The sequence below is a fragment of the Muntiacus reevesi genome, chromosome 1 (genome assembly GCF_963930625.1).
Source record: "Muntiacus reevesi chromosome 1, mMunRee1.1, whole genome shotgun sequence".
NCBI lineage: Eukaryota > Metazoa > Chordata > Mammalia > Artiodactyla > Cervidae > Muntiacus > Muntiacus reevesi.
In genome coordinates this window covers 7,376,736-7,392,429 of record NC_089249.1, presented here as the reverse complement: position 1 = coordinate 7,392,429, position 15,694 = coordinate 7,376,736, and the positions used below count along the sequence as shown (strand labels likewise).

The 15,694-nt window shown below is 39.3% G+C and overlaps 1 protein-coding gene across 2 annotated transcripts in view; it reads right to left on the bottom strand.

Annotated features, from left to right (window-relative positions):
- NEDD1 (NEDD1 gamma-tubulin ring complex targeting factor) overlaps positions 1-11,049 on the bottom strand; it is a 43,490-nt gene extending 32,441 nt beyond the window's left edge. For both annotated transcript variants that reach the window (XM_065937238.1, XM_065937245.1), the window contains exons 1-4: positions 10,978-11,049; positions 8,693-8,836; positions 5,043-5,137; positions 1,245-1,361 (exon numbers count right to left, since the gene is read on the bottom strand). In XM_065937238.1, the coding sequence (XP_065793310.1) occupies positions 1,245-1,361; positions 5,043-5,137; positions 8,693-8,828 (348 nt within the window). In that variant the 5' untranslated portion in view covers positions 8,829-8,836; positions 10,978-11,049. The remainder of the gene's footprint in view (positions 1-1,244; positions 1,362-5,042; positions 5,138-8,692; positions 8,837-10,977) is intronic.
- Positions 11,050-15,694: the final 4,645 nt, after the last annotated feature.

Genomic DNA, 15,694 nt, shown 5'->3' with positions numbered 1-15,694 from the left:
ATTAATCTTTGGAACAAGCATGGGAGGCAAAGTCATTTTTTCTATTTTACAGATGAGTTAACTAAGGTTAACAAACTGCAAGCTCACAGAACTGCCAGTGGCAAAGCTAGGATTCAAGCTTATTTTCCTCCCATTATACCAGCACTGTCTCCCTGATCCATATGGGAATTCATTTTGAGGAAATAAAACCGTTTAGTTTAGAACAAACTGAGTTCACAAGGATTATGTTTTCCAAGACTAAATTAAAGATATCTAGCCCAAGACCACAGTGGTCAGCATAGTTTTTAACAATTTGATGTCACATCTTAATAACAGAAACAAACCAATCTTTGTATCTAATTAATGTAATAACAATAATTGTAACTATAATATTCCATTTATTTTACAACTTTTTCAAATAGTCCCTGAAGCATGCTAGGAGATGCCTTTACATTTTAGGAAATTCTTTCTCTTTGTAGGTATGTGTGTGTATATATAAAATATGTTTTAAATTTCACATATTAAAAGTTTTTTAAAAGACAAAAATTGAAAGCAATTTTAAACATGAACTTCCAAATACTAAAACAATAGAAGTCCAAAAAAGCAATCACAACCAGAGGCTTTCACAATGATTATTTTCATTTTCTGACACTGCAAAAGCTATTTAAAGAAACACTAATTATAAATAGGGAACACATGTAAATCCATGGCTGATTCCTGTCAATGTATGGCAAAAACCACTACAATATTGTAAAGTAATTAGCCTCCAACGAATAAAAATAAATGAAAAAAATAAATAAAATAAATAGTAAACTATTTTAGAAACATTTTATTACCAACATGAAAATACACACAAAAATAACACAAATAGCAGCAGAGAACTAAGAAGCCATATCACCAAAATGATTACCAGATTGAATACTATCATCCCAAAATCACTCTCATTTTTTCAAAAAGCCTTAAAAAGATCTTTAATGAAAATAAACTATATTTTTTTAAAAATGAAGGAAGTGGTCCACTCAAGAGCATAAGAAAGTGAAAAAATAAGGAAAAAATTTTAACCCCAGCAACACAATAACATAGTAACATACATGGAAGGAAAAATAAACTGAAAAAAGTAAGCTTTGGGCTATACATCTTTATATTCCCTAACATATCTCACTTCATTCTGAAGCTGCTTATTTTTATCATATAAGCTCAAAATTAAATTTTGGTAATCACTAATAAACACATTTCTGTAAAGATTTTTTTAAAAAGTTGCTTACCTTAACAGATCGATGAACTCTTTTTGATTTTAAATCCCAAATATTAACAGTCTTATTTAGGCCTCCGCTTACCAAATACATAGATGTTGAATTTAAACTGACACATGTCTGCTTTTGCTATTTAAAAAAAAAATCATGTTAAGTTAATAGAGACCAGAGCTGACTTTCAGTTCTTAGCTAACACTTAGTAAGCACATGAAAAACATTTGAATGAAATGCTATACACGTCAATTCTTGTACTAAAGATTCAGCTCTCATCATCTTTCACAAGGATTCAATAGTCTGCAAAGTGTTCAAAATGGCTTTAAGGAAATCAACCAGATTCATGTTCTTTCCACGTAAACGTGGTGACAGAGGAAGCTGAGGAAACCAGCAAGTCTAGGAGCCTCTTGAGGGCTTACTTGCCCTGCATATTTCCCTTTAACAAAACCTGCTCTTATACTCCACAGAATATCTCAAAGTAAAATCAACCCACAGCTCAGAAAATTCTAAAGGTAGAGGAGACTTTGAAGAATACCTAGCTTAAATCCTTCAATTTACAGAGGGGGAAGTTTTATAAAGAGGACAAGATACTAGTCCCAAGTCACAGTGCATCTCCCCCAAATGGGGGAGATCCTGTCATCAGAAACTAACTCTACACTCTTCCCCCCTACTGTAAGGTCCCATTCATCCAGCTACTCAAGACAGAAGTTCAGAAGGAACCTTGATTCCTCGTCCTCCCTCCACTCAAGTCTATCGGCAAGTTCTCTAAACTCCAACCCTAAAATACACCCCACAGGGACCCCTCTCTATCTACTGTCACTGCAAGCACCCTGATCCAAAACCTGTCAAAGCGCAACAGCAGCCTCCTAACTGGTTGCCTGCCGTCCACTCTTGCTTTCCTGCATTTCATGTTCCATACATAGTGTGACCTTCATGAAATGTAAACCAGACCACGTGTGTCTCATCTTAAAATCCTCAGTGGCTTCCAATCACACCTAAACTGCAAACTCATCACTAGCCTGGCTTTCACTGCCCTGCTCATCTAGTCCTTTCCTAACTGCTCTCTCACCAGTCTCCTCCCCACCCACTGATTCTCTAGGCACAAGGACCATCTTCCATTCCTTAAATGTAATAACCCTAGATTTGCCTCCAGACTTCTACACAGCTATTCTTGCCTGGAAAGTTAATTCCCCTGAACCTTGGCTTGAATGACTTCACCTGATCAGTAGACATCAACTTAAATACCACAACTTCAGAAGACTTCCCTTCCCCACCTAGAGTAACCTGCTAACTCAATAACATATTTCAGCTCTCTGCATAACAACTTAGCACTATCACTGGGTACTGTTTACTCGTTTACTGTCTGTCTCTCATCAGAATGTCAGTTTCTTAGAGCAAAGACCATATCCATGTTCGATAAATATTTATAGAGCAAATGGCTACAGATACAGTGGTAACCAAGTCTTCTCACACAAGTATGTACGCATGTCGTCTATCCGGTGGTATCACCAGCAACTCTGCTACAGTGCCGCATGGTTGCTTTTTTCCTATTAACTTTCAGATACACTACACAGTTACATTAATTATCCCCACTCTAGCTGAACACCATAAGGGGGGAATAGAAATTAATTCCAAAGGGTACGTTTTGTGACTTAAGGCAAATTGCGTAGCTCTAGGCAAGTAATCTCATCTTTCCGAGCCTACGTTCTACCTTTGAGAAATGAGAGATGAGGACCAGATCCATTGTTCTTGATAGTCCACGCATTTCAAAAACATCCTCTGCTCAAGAGAGCACCAGATTCTTAAAAGGTGCAGATGCCCCACCCTGCTCTTTCCCCCAAGGTTTCTTCCAGCTTTGAAATTCTAACCGAGTCAAAATTATTAACACACAAAAATATGTGTGTGCACATTACATCAATATTTCAGTATGGTCACTATAATTCTCTTGCAGACATCATTCGAGGAATTGACTTTGGTCTAAACAGACTAATAAAATTTAGAATCTGGTTATTACTTCAGACCAGGAGTTTACCTTTAAATAAAATAGATAAGAATGGCATCCATCAAAGATCAATATATTAAAATTCCAATCATCAAAAACAACTGAAATTATTCGTAAGGGTTCAGAACAAAACCTATATTTTTAGCTGCTTATCCTAACTAGAGAGGATTTTTTTATGTTAATATATTATTAATGTAGCTAATGAACTTAAATAATTAATGGAAATTGGTTATTACAGGAATCCTGTATCCTAAGACAAAAGCAATGGGTAGAATTTTAAAATCTGAAGATAACATCAGGTTAAATTTCTAGGTTATCATATCCATTATCATACTGTCAAGACCAATCTGTCTACTTTAGAAAAGTAAAATACAAAATCAAAGAAAATTAATATGGACTTTAAATAAAGTTCCACCTTAAATAGTGGCAGAAGTGGAAATCAAAATTGCTTTTGTTTTTTGGCTTTTTATTTGTTTTGGCTGTGTCAGGTCTTAGTTGCAGCATGCAGGGTCTTTTGTTGAGGCATGTGAAACCTAGCTCCTGGACCAGGGATCAAACCTGCATCCCTTGCACTGGAAGGAGGATTCTTAACCACTGGACTACCAGGGCAGTCCCGAAATCAAAACTGTTTTTATGTTAATATTTAATTCAACAAATGTTCCCTGATCAACTTGGACATGATCTGAAGATCCAAAAATGATTAAGATGTCCTACCTGCTCTTCAAGAGTACAGTTTACCTTTACTCCCCAGTGGCACTCTGGGGATGCAGATTCAATCCCTGGTCTGGAAACTAGATCCCACATGCCTCAACTCCACTTACTGAGGCTGAAAGGCAACTGCCATTCCTACCCTTAACACACATTCTATCTGTCCCAGTTCCATCACCTGTGGGCTGGAACTGATGCTGAGGTCAATCCTACCAGACACCTTTAGGAAAGGACTGCTAGAAATTCTAAGTCATTTTTATTAATATGTTAGATGAACTTATATTGTGTGGTCCTGCTGTGTTCCACTCCAAAGCAAGTGGAGTAGAGCAATTACTAATTGGGTCACCCTATCTACTCCAGTGTATAAAACCATGACAATTCATTATGGTTTAGAGTCCACTATAAAACTTTTAAATTTAAAAAAAGAACCACCACCTATATATTCCTTTTTATTTAGATCTTATTTAAAATGGAAACAAATTTCAAGAAGTGTATGATTGGAAATGAAAAAGCCAGTATTATCCTGAATCAGAGGGATTAACTTATGAAACAAAAGAGTAAGAATATATAGTGAGAAATTCATTTAAATGCTCTGGGACCAAAGTTCATTTTGACAAAGCCCATTCTGTTACAGAAGGGCTTGGAGAGGCTCAGGCAGTACCCACTGGACCGAAGCTAAAGCAGAAGGTCACCATCAGATAAGGGTCTTCAGCTGATGGTGCTGAGCCCATTGTTAGTAAGGGAAGGGCTACATCATTAGGACTCTTGTGGTCAGATCAACCTAGGAACCTTGGTGGAACATAGTCCTAAAAAGTCACAGCAATAACAGGAAACCTCCAACAGAGGGAAAACGGAGATGCTACCTAGCTGACAAAATCTAAGTCCTTGATTGCTCCCCTAGGATCCAATATTATTTTACCTAAAGATGTATCAGTAAGCACACTTATCTCACCTTCAAGTGTTAACTGTATAATTTTAAGCTCAGGTTAAGAATAATGCTTTTAAACTCCTTTATATTTAGTTGTTAGCATCATAATAAATAAACAATTACCACGCAAGCAGGACTAAGATTTTTAAAAGTTTAAAAAAAAAAAAAAATCACTTACCCCTTCACCAAGCTCTAAAAGCGGGACAGGTTTACATTTACAACTTGAGACAACTATTTTGTCACCACTGGAAGATGCTGTCACTAGAAAGTTATCTAAATCAAGAGTTATGGAGCATCAAACAATCCAAGAGCACCTCTAGCACTCTGCTCATTATAAAGAAATGTGACGATAAAAGCAAGCACACTAAAAAGATGACAAACAATGAATAGAGCGGATACATTAGCTTTCAAAACTGGCTCAGATTACTAATTACTAAGACTAATTCTCTTTACTACTTCAGGGAAGAACTATCCTTTTTGACTTTGCTATCACTCGAAAGCTACTTAACCCGTGTGAAATACTACCCCATTTTCAAAGAGTAGGCCAGAAGGTCTAATTTTATCCTTCAAGAATGAGAGCATGATAAAAGCAACATCAAGCAAATACCAATCAGCCTTTTCTTCTATAAACATGGTTTAAGATAATTATTTAGTAATGCAGTGCTTGATAAAATTTAAGCTAGGAAGCAAATATCCACATTAGTCTCCTATTTTTCCACTAAAAAATAAAGCCTGATATTTTCTGGAATGGAATGGACTGGAATGTTTGTGATAGAGCATTTCAATTTTAAATATATTAAGAATATTATAGTGTATGTACCAAATATAAGTAAGTGTGATTACACAGCAACTATGAGTTTTATTTTAACTTTATTTCAGCTCAATTAAATTTAAATTATTTAAAATACAATTTTAAATTATTAAAATAATAAATATTTAAAATTTGATTTAATAATTTAAAATTAAATTTTCCTTATTTCACATAAATAAGTGAAATAATCAGTAAACACAAAATAATGTAAGTATTTTTTTTTAATGTAAGTATTTTAAAACTTACATGCCTAACCACAATACAACCAAGAACAAGAGCCTGATTTTGAGAGTCAAAACAAAATATCAGAAGTTTAAATATACACTTAACAAGCAAAGTCCAAACTGCATTACTTTAAGTGATTTGTAGAACATTCAGCTATTTTGTGAACAGACCATGGACTGTAATTTTATCATGATACATGATTCAAACAAAATCACTTCTACCTATCTAGATTTTACAGCACTGAGAAAAATAAATCATTTTCCCTTTCCTTGGCTTCTTCCTATGTTTACTGTTACTCTTCTCTATAGAGTACATTAAAGAAAGGACTGAAGGAAGATACTACAAAAGTGAACTCAAGTTACTCCCATTTATTTCTCATATAGTTTTAGAAGTCTTAAGAAAGTGAGGAGTATTACCTGGAGGGCCAAAAAAATAATTAACTGATTAAAGAAAAAAAAGAAAACTGATCTTCATGGCACCTCACCATTAACTCTGTCCTTGGAATCCACACTAAGCATTCCCCAAATATCTGAGTCCAAGAATCCCTTGGTCTTCAGTAACTAACCTCTATGGAAGGCATCAAAGCCTCAATAGGAATAAAACTATACAAAGGTTTCCAGTGCACATGTACTTATACAAGAAAACTACAGAAATAAAACCAGTTTCCAAAACCCAAAGGACACCATCACATAGTCATAGTCACATCAGTTTTGTTGCTAGACCTTTAAGTGGTTTATCAGTAAATGCCAACTCCTAATAAAACTCCTTGGAATAAAAAATAATCACTAAGAATTGGTACTTTTATGCAGTAAGTAACAGGGAAAATTAGCTCTAAACATAATAAAAATCTAATAATAGAAGAAATATCACATATTTGTCACTCTCTTTAAACATTGCCTCAAATCTGCAGAGGCCTTCAAAAATGCATTCCCCTCACATGAGTTTGATCAACAGGGAGCCAAAGTAACTTACTTTGCTACTTTAATACAAAATCAAGGAATGATGAAGAGGAAAGTTTAATTCAATAAGAAAACTTGTCATTTTTGCTATATATTTACAAGAATAATTAGACTGGGCATGAAAACTTTCTAATGTTTTTGTTCATGAATCATTCATATTTTAAACCTTTGATATTTTTACTTTCATCAGGAAGCAGAATATTACTACTTTGATACTGATAAGATCAGACACATGTTCAAGCTTAATCTGTTGTTTAAGAAACAGTATATGAGTGCCACAAAAGAATGATTATCTCTACCACACCAAGAATACAGAACATTTTCATACAAAAGGTGGTAACAGTACTTTGTTTCCAGCAATGGTTCCCAACTGAGGATGATTCTGGCCCCTAGCAGAATTGACATGTGGCAATTCTGAAGATGCTTCACAGCTGTCACCACTGGGGCTACTGGTATCTCACTGGTAGAGGTAAGGAAGGCTTTTAACCATCCTACAATGCACAGGGCGGCCTCCATGACAAAACAGTATCTGGCCCAAAATGTTAGTAGTGAGATAGTGAGAAATCCCTATTTATGAGTTCATTTTATCCACCAGGAACTTCCCTGGTAGTCCAGTGGCTTAGGGTCTGCCTGGCAATGGAATGGACATGGGTTTGATTCCTGGTCAGGGAACTAAGATCCTACAAGCCACTGGGGAGCGCCACAAAGAGCCTGCACAGAGCCTGCACACCACAATAAAAGATCACACATGACTCAACTAAGACTCAAAGAAGCCAAATAAATAAATTTGGGCTTCCCAAGTGGCGCTAGTGGTAAAGAAACTGCCTGCCAATGCCAGAGACTTAAGAGATGCGGGTTCAATCCCGTGGTTGGAAAGGTTCCCTGGAGGAGGGCATAGCAACCCACATCAGTATTCTTGCCTGAAGAATCCCATGGACAGAGCAGCCTGGTGGGCTACAGTCCGTAGGGTCACAAAGAGTGGACAAAATTGAAACAACCTAGTACATAGAAATTTACTAAGAAAGGAAGGGTGGGAATCAGAAACATAAAAACCTTAGGAAAATTCAATCAAGGTAATTTATCTGTCTTCTTGGGAAACAAGACTATTTTCAACACAGATACAATGGAAGAGAAATACAGAAAATACATCAGTAACATGGAAATGTTCTACAATTTTTATCTCCTCCCTCAAGTTTTGCTTTTGTCTTCAAGTTCTGTCCTTAATTTCCCAACTAGATCCATATACAATGCAGATGCAAAACATCATTCCAGAACTTTTAGGATTATTTCCACCATTACCCACCTTATTCCATTTAATTCAATAATGAACTGTTGATAACAAAACTCTATAGTCGGCATCTAGTAGCTAACATATATTTTTAATAGCAGTGCTTTACAATGTAGTGGGTTGCAAATAAATTTTTTAAATGAAATCAATGGAGAATATCAGTTTTCAATCATATGATGTATCATTGCTTAGTCGCTAAGTCATGTCCAAATCTTTGTAACCCCACGGACTACACCCTGCCTGGCTCCTCTGTCCATGGGATTTCCCAAGCTGGAAAACCCATTACTGGAGTGGGTTGCCATTTCCTTCTCCAATGGATCTTCCTGATCCAGGCATTGAACCCACATTTCCTGCTTGGCAGGTGGATTCTTTAATACTGAGCCACCTGGAAAGCCCCTATCATATGACATACTGTTTATTAAATTCCTATTTCACTTTATCTTTCACAGCTATGCCAAATATATTTTCTCATTATGGATCACACACAAAAGTTTCATCGCTACTGGATGTTTAACATAGTGGTTATTTTATTTTTTAAAGGATACTGTTGCTGCTCCAGCACACTGAGCTAATAACATGAGGCGCAGTGTGCGGGCTGAACTTATCCACCAGCGTCAAGGAGGAAGCGTCCCATATCTTAACATCATCTCCCGATGAGGCAAATCTGAGGTTCTCCTGCATGACTGCACCTACAATTGTTTAAAACAACATGCTTTAAAAACAATTAAGAATAGGTTTAAAACAAACAAACAAAAAGAGTTAAAATGAGGCATCTTATCCAAAGCAAGTGGCTCCACACATTCACTTGTGTCCCAGAGACTGCGCTCACCACAAAGCTGAGTTACTAAAAAAAAAAGCTGATCTTCCTGAAACGTAAACCGGATCAGTCTTAGCTGACCTTCCCAGTGGCTCTCCACGGCAATTAAAATGAAGTGCAGCCTTCTTAGTGCGGAGTGTTTCATAAACTGATGTAACCTTCCTTTCTTCCCTGGGGCTGCCAAACACGCTGGCCTTCTTTCTCACCCCCAAGTGTTTGTTACCTCGTCTGCCAGGAACGACCTTTCCCAGTTTCCCATGGTCATCTCCTTCACATCATCCCAGTCTCAGCTCCTGTTTCTTCCTCAGAAAGGCCTTCCCTGACCACCATGGCTAAAGCAACTCCATACCCATTGTTCTATATCCCATTCTCCTGTTCCATTTTTTCATGGCCCTTCCTGCTATCTGCAATTCTTATTCTCATAACATCTGTGGCCCTTGACTTGAGCAAAACAAAGATCTCAAGGACAGGAATTTTTGTCTTGTCTTGTTAATTACTGGTCTTCAAACATTCCTGGCACACAGCTGGTATTCAACAAATAACTGTTGGATAGGTAACTTCCTCATCTTAAAAAAAAAACATATAATAAACTGTAACACTCCTGCAGGTTAGAATCCCACCACTGCAGGTCTTCCAAATAACTCTAAAATTAGCAAATACAACCTGAGAAAATGTCACTAAGTCCCTATACCAGCACCTGACCCACAATGCCTTCGTTTGTATTATCTATTCACAGTTCGAATGCATAATTCCTACAAAGTGATTTCACAAACCAAGGAAGTCTAGAAGACAAAACACACACAGTAATGCATGATGGGTAAGGAAAAAAATGGTCAAAAACAGCCTGGGAGATAGGGGAAAGGGAGGGAAGCGTGTAAAAATATACCTTCACATCTTCCTGGTGTGGACAGTGTCAAGAGTGTGGCAGAGCATAAGTGATGTCACAGACAGGTTCCCCAGTCATCAACAAAACATCACATTTGTGAGTATATTTCGGAGGACAACTTAAAGACATTATAAAATACAGGCCCTTTCAACTCTCAAGAGGCAAAATTTTTAATGTGTTTATGAGGCTGAAATTTCGTTAACTAGAAAAGTCACTTATGTGATTCACTCTGCTTCATTCAGCGGATAAACACAGTTCTACTAAGAGCCCTTAGTCACCTGTTGAAATGTAGACACAGTGTTTGGATTTGGTGCCGTAACATGTTATAACTTATGCCCTTTGGATTCCTACTCAAGAACAATGAAACGCTGGAAAAGCATCTGTAAACCCAGGAAACACTGAAAGATGTCGTTACTGTAATCTTAGATCACACCTGTTGATTGGTGTGATGTAGCGGAAAGATCACTTTGGTCCCGGCTCAGATGACCTGCCCCAGAGTTAGGTGACGGTCAGTTTGCTCCTCTCAAAGTAGAGCGGGGAAAGGCCCATCACCCAGTGTTCTGAGGGCTGAGCACACTCAGAAAGAGGCTCCCATCAAAGTGAGCTGTCAGGACACACGGCCGTAACACCATCAGCCTCGCGGCTGCAAGAAACAACTCACTACACTCAGCTTAAGCCAAAGCTCTCCAACTTTCTTTCACCCATAATGCATTTTACTCGCAGGAGTCTTGCTCAACTGGAGTTACCTTGTTAAATGCATTTGAGCGCCTGCTAAACGAGTCAAATTTGAGAGGTTTACAAAAAGGTAACGGGACTGCAGGCAAGCGGCAAACTTTCCGGAGTCAGTGCAGACCCCCGGAGCCGCCACCGACCTGCCCCAGTTGACCCGGGCCACCCCTCAGGCCTGACCGGAGGCCGCCGCAGGCGGAGGTGCGCGACCCCGGCCCGCGGCTCGCGGGCACTTCCGCGCCAACCCGGCCGCCGCGCCCCTGCCCGACCCGCTGGGTCGCGGGGAGCCCAGGGACCTCCGACCCGCCCCCTGAGGTGATCGGAGGGCGGGTGGGGAACGAGGAGAGGGCAAGTACGCGGCAGGCGGCGGGCCCTACCCGGGACCTCCGGAACCTCACCTCTCAGCCGCCGTACACCGGGGGCCTCAGCGCGGCCCGCTCCGGCGCTGGGCTTCCGGCTCCCGCCTGAATTGTTAAACTTCGGCGGCCGGAAGTCCCGCCTCTGAGCGGCGTCACCAGGAGAGGCGCTTCCCCAAGGAGGGGCTCAAGTTGACAGCGCAGGGCCGGGGACAGTGATGGACCGGGGTTCGGGTCCTGATCCCAGCGCCTGGGAGGGGAGGGCGGGAACTGAGGGCCTGGGCGGCTCATCTCTGCGCCAGGGAGAGCTGGTACCCTGGCTGCTTCCCTTTTGTCATCCATTTGTTGGCTGACTGCCTCTGGCATGCCAGGCACTCGGCTAGACTGGGTGTACAGTGCTGAGTTTAGCCTGGGAATACAGGGGTTCAGTCAGCGCTCGTGGTCTCTAGCCCGGTGGAGCTACAGTCCAGTATAAGGGGCAGACGATCGTAAATAATTGCTTAAATGAAAAGCGGAAACTCTTGAAAGTTGCCTCAGAGAAAATGTACAAAATGTAGGAAAGGGAAATGAACATGGATGTGGGTTTGGGAAAGGCTTCCCGGAAGAGGAAACCATGGAGAGCCGAGAATAGCAGATGCAATTTACAAACCAGGAGACACGATGAGAAAAGCTAAGAAATAATGGAAAGCACAAGTGTCATGAATTATCAGACTTCAAAACCTGTGATTTTTTTTCAAAATCATGCTGTGGGGTCAGGAACATTCCCATCTAGTTGGGAATTTTTTGGAAGGAGATGCTTCTCAGAGTGGAAAGAGGAGTAGGTGAATTGAGCTTTCATATGCTCCTTATACCAGGGCCCTTTTATTTTTTAAAGCTCTACTGACAATTTTTGCTGAGAGTCCTTATAAAATAAAATATAGGGCATTTCTTCTACAAACAGTGTTATTATTCTTTCAGCACAAGTACATACCTGGATTGTGTTTCTGAAGTAGGTACATAAGCCCTGGTTATTTGCACCAATATTGCAAATAACTGGAAAACTAGTAAGTGTGGAGAAAACACTTTTTCAGAGCAGAAATTGAAGTCCTAAAAAAGTTGTAAAGATTGATAGGGCGCCTCAAAACGAGAAAGATAGGGAGCAGCAACTGCCTTAATTGTAGTGTAGAGTGCTTGAGGTTACTAAATCAATTTTGAAAGGGATGGGAGCCAAAAAGTTGGAGATAAAATAGGGTAAGAGTAGGGACAGGAAGGATAAGGGCAAATAGAAGAAAGCAAAAACAGCTAAATCTCTGAAAATGAAGACAGGAAAGTGAAGATTAGAATATATGAAACAATATATGATACATTAATATATAACATTGATACAATGACATATATAATGATATTTATGGAGCACACACTTTGCTAAGTTCTATATGTCTGCATATGCATAAAGTATATATATGTGTGTTATATATAGTATAGTGTGTATAAAGTATATATATGTGTTATAAAGTATATAATATAGTGTGTATAAAGTCTATATATATGTGTGTGTGTGTGTTATTATAGATTTAAGGCAGGAGGTGAAGGGGATGACAGAGGATGAGATGGTTGGATGGCATCACCAACTCTATGGGCATGAGTTTGAGCAAGCTCCAGGAGTTGGTGATGGACAGGGAACCCTGGCATGCTGCAGTCCATGCCATCACAAAGAGTTGGACACGGCTGAGCAACTGAACTACTGAAACTCTTACCATGATGCTCTTTATAGTATACAAATCTGATCATAGGACTACTCTCCTTAAAACCTAGGCCCTTTAGGATAAAGTCTAAACTCCTTTGCAGGTGGTGCTAGTGGTAAAGTGTCCACCTGCCAGTGCAGGCGATGAAAGCGACCCGGGTTTGATCCCTGGGTCAGGAAGATCCCCTCGAGGAGGAAATGGCAACCCACTCCAGTATTCTTGCCTGGAAAATTCCTTGGACAGAGAAGTCTGGTGGGCTTCGGCCCATGAGGTCGCAAAGAGTCGGGCACAACCGAGCAACAGAGCACCAGGCCCTTCATTGCCTCATGCTGTTGTTTGCAGCTCCTCTCGACTATCTGTTCAGCCTTACTGATCACACATGCTATGCGTCACTTGTCCAGCCTTTGCCCTTGGAGAGGGCATGTTAAAACACGTCCCTCTGCCTCTCTCCAATTTGATCAAGTGGCAAAGACTGAGAAACTGTCCCCCCTGCTGGCTTCTGCCATGGCATACTGGGCCTACCCTCACAGACTGTAAATCATGTTTTCGTATACTCATTGACCCCCTGGACTAGACTTAAAGCTCACAGTGCCTGCATAGGAAAAATATGTCTTTGTGTTCCCAGTTCCTAGCATGATGCCTGACACAAAGGAGTTGTTTAATAAATGTTTGATGAATGAATGCATAAATCTGTTTTTCAGAACCCTGTTTTTAAAATTTACCAGTAAAGTGGAAAATGGACTGCTGGTAGGGAGTCTGAGAACATGCCGACTAGTTAAGAGCTAATTGACACATTCCAGACAAGATGAAGAGGACCTGGACTCAGGCAGAAGCAATGGGAATGGAAATAAGGAGTCAGAATCAAGAGACTTTTGTTCCAAAAAACAAAAGATATTTTATGAGCAAATGCAATTGATTGAGCGCTGTGTACTTTCTGAAGGATGGCTCCAGTGTTTTAAATTTAGACAAAAGGCTAGAAAGCCAGCCATACCCTGTGAGAAGCAATCAATCAACAAACTTCAGGAAAGTGAGAAGAGGTGACTGAAGTCGACAAAGAGGTTAGCAAGGCACACAGAGTCTCTGATACAGAAATAAAAGAGAGTGTTTAAACTGCCAAAGAATCAAGAGACTGACAAGGAGAGTGAGCATGTTAGTGCAGAGGATGTAATAACTGGAAAAGTTTGCTTCAGCCCTTAATGTAGTAATAAAATTTGCAGACAGCTTACAATACCACACTAACTGTGAAGATATACATTATACAAGCTGCCTTCCATTTTGATGAGGGGGTATAAAAAGTAAGCAAACATATTTCTGGGATTTATTGGGGCGAAATAACTAACTTCCAGGGCATGTCACAGGATCAGAGCAGCCTCAGCCCAGTTAACACTTGACGTCAGAGCCATAGCATGAAGTTAGCACCTTCGACATCCCTAAACAAAAAGGTGCTGTTACAGTATCTGTGCTAGTAGTCCAGGTGTAGAGAAGGGAGATGAATGGATATTTCTCAGGCGCCTACTGTGTGCAGGACACCATGGCTCATCAGCTCTAATTTTTAAAAAATTAACCTAAGTTGTTAAGCTGTCATAACTGACTTTGGGAAATTCTTCTTCAGCTTTTTGTGAAAAAAATGAAAATGCGTAATTGTATTTTTTTCTGAATAGGTAATTAATACATATTATAAAGACATTGGCTAATGAGTGCAAAGAGGTAGAGTTAAAAATAAATCTTCCTCTACCCCTGATACTGAGTCACAATTACCTTCCTTTAGGACAATTGTTGTTGTTCAGTTGCTTTTAAAAAAAACCATAACCTTGACTACTGACAAAAATCATATGGATCTTTGTCAGCAAAGTAATATCTTTGCTTTTTAATATGCTGTCTAGCTTTATCATAGCTTTTCTTCCAAGGAGTAAGCGTCTTCTAATTTCTTGGCTGCAGTTATCATCTGCAGCAATTTTGGAGCCCAAGAAAATAAAATCAGTCCCTGTTTCCACTTTTTCCCCATCTATTTGCCAGGAAGTGATGGGACCTGATGCCATGATCTTAGTTTTTGAATGCTGAGTTTTAAGCCAGCTTTTTCACTTTCCTCTTTTACCGTCAAAAGGCTCTTTGGTTCCTCTTCACTCTCTGCCATTAGAGTGGTATCATCTGCATATCTAAGGTTGTTGATTTTCTCCTGGAAATCTTGATTCCAGTTTGTGATTCATCCAGTCTAGTATTTTGTATGATATACTCTGCATATAAGTTAAATAAGCAGGGTGACAATATACAGTCTTGACATACTCCTTTCCCAATTTTGAGCCAGTCCGTTGTTCCATGTCCAGTTCTAATTGTTGTTACTTGGCCTGTTATATGCAGGCCTCTCAGGTTTCTTTAGGACAATAACTAGAAATAATTTTTTGTGTACCCTTCTAGGAATATTCTATGCATATGTCAAATTTTATATAATTTATTCTAAATTTCTTCAATGTACACTGAACACAAATATTAACTTACTATATCCTAAAGGAAGCTAAAGTTTTCTGCTTTATTTTTTAACTTTATATTTGAGAGTTACCCATCTTAGTACTTATTAGTCTCATTCCTTTTCCTGGTCACATGATATTACTCTCTGTGGATGTATCATATTTTATTTAGTGAAGCCTCTGTTAGTGAACAGAGAAGGCAATGGCAGCCCACTCCCATATTCTTGCCTGGAGAATCCCAGGGATGGGGGAGCCTGATGGACTGCCATCTATGGGGTCGCACAGAGTCAGACACGACTGAAGCGACTTAGCAGCAGCAGAAGCAGCTGTTAGTAAATACTAAAGATGTTTCCAGATATTCTTTATGCATACATAGTTTCTCATACATGCAAGTAGAACCATATATGTTATCACTATTCATAAGTGAGCAACATACAAAATGTCAAATGTTCTAGTAGTTAAAGTAGACATTTAAAATTGCTCTTATTAATGTGTTATATTTAAGGCACTATTGTCTTTTCAACATATGGTTGTTGTTTTTCAGTCTCTCAGTCACGTCCAGCTCTTTGC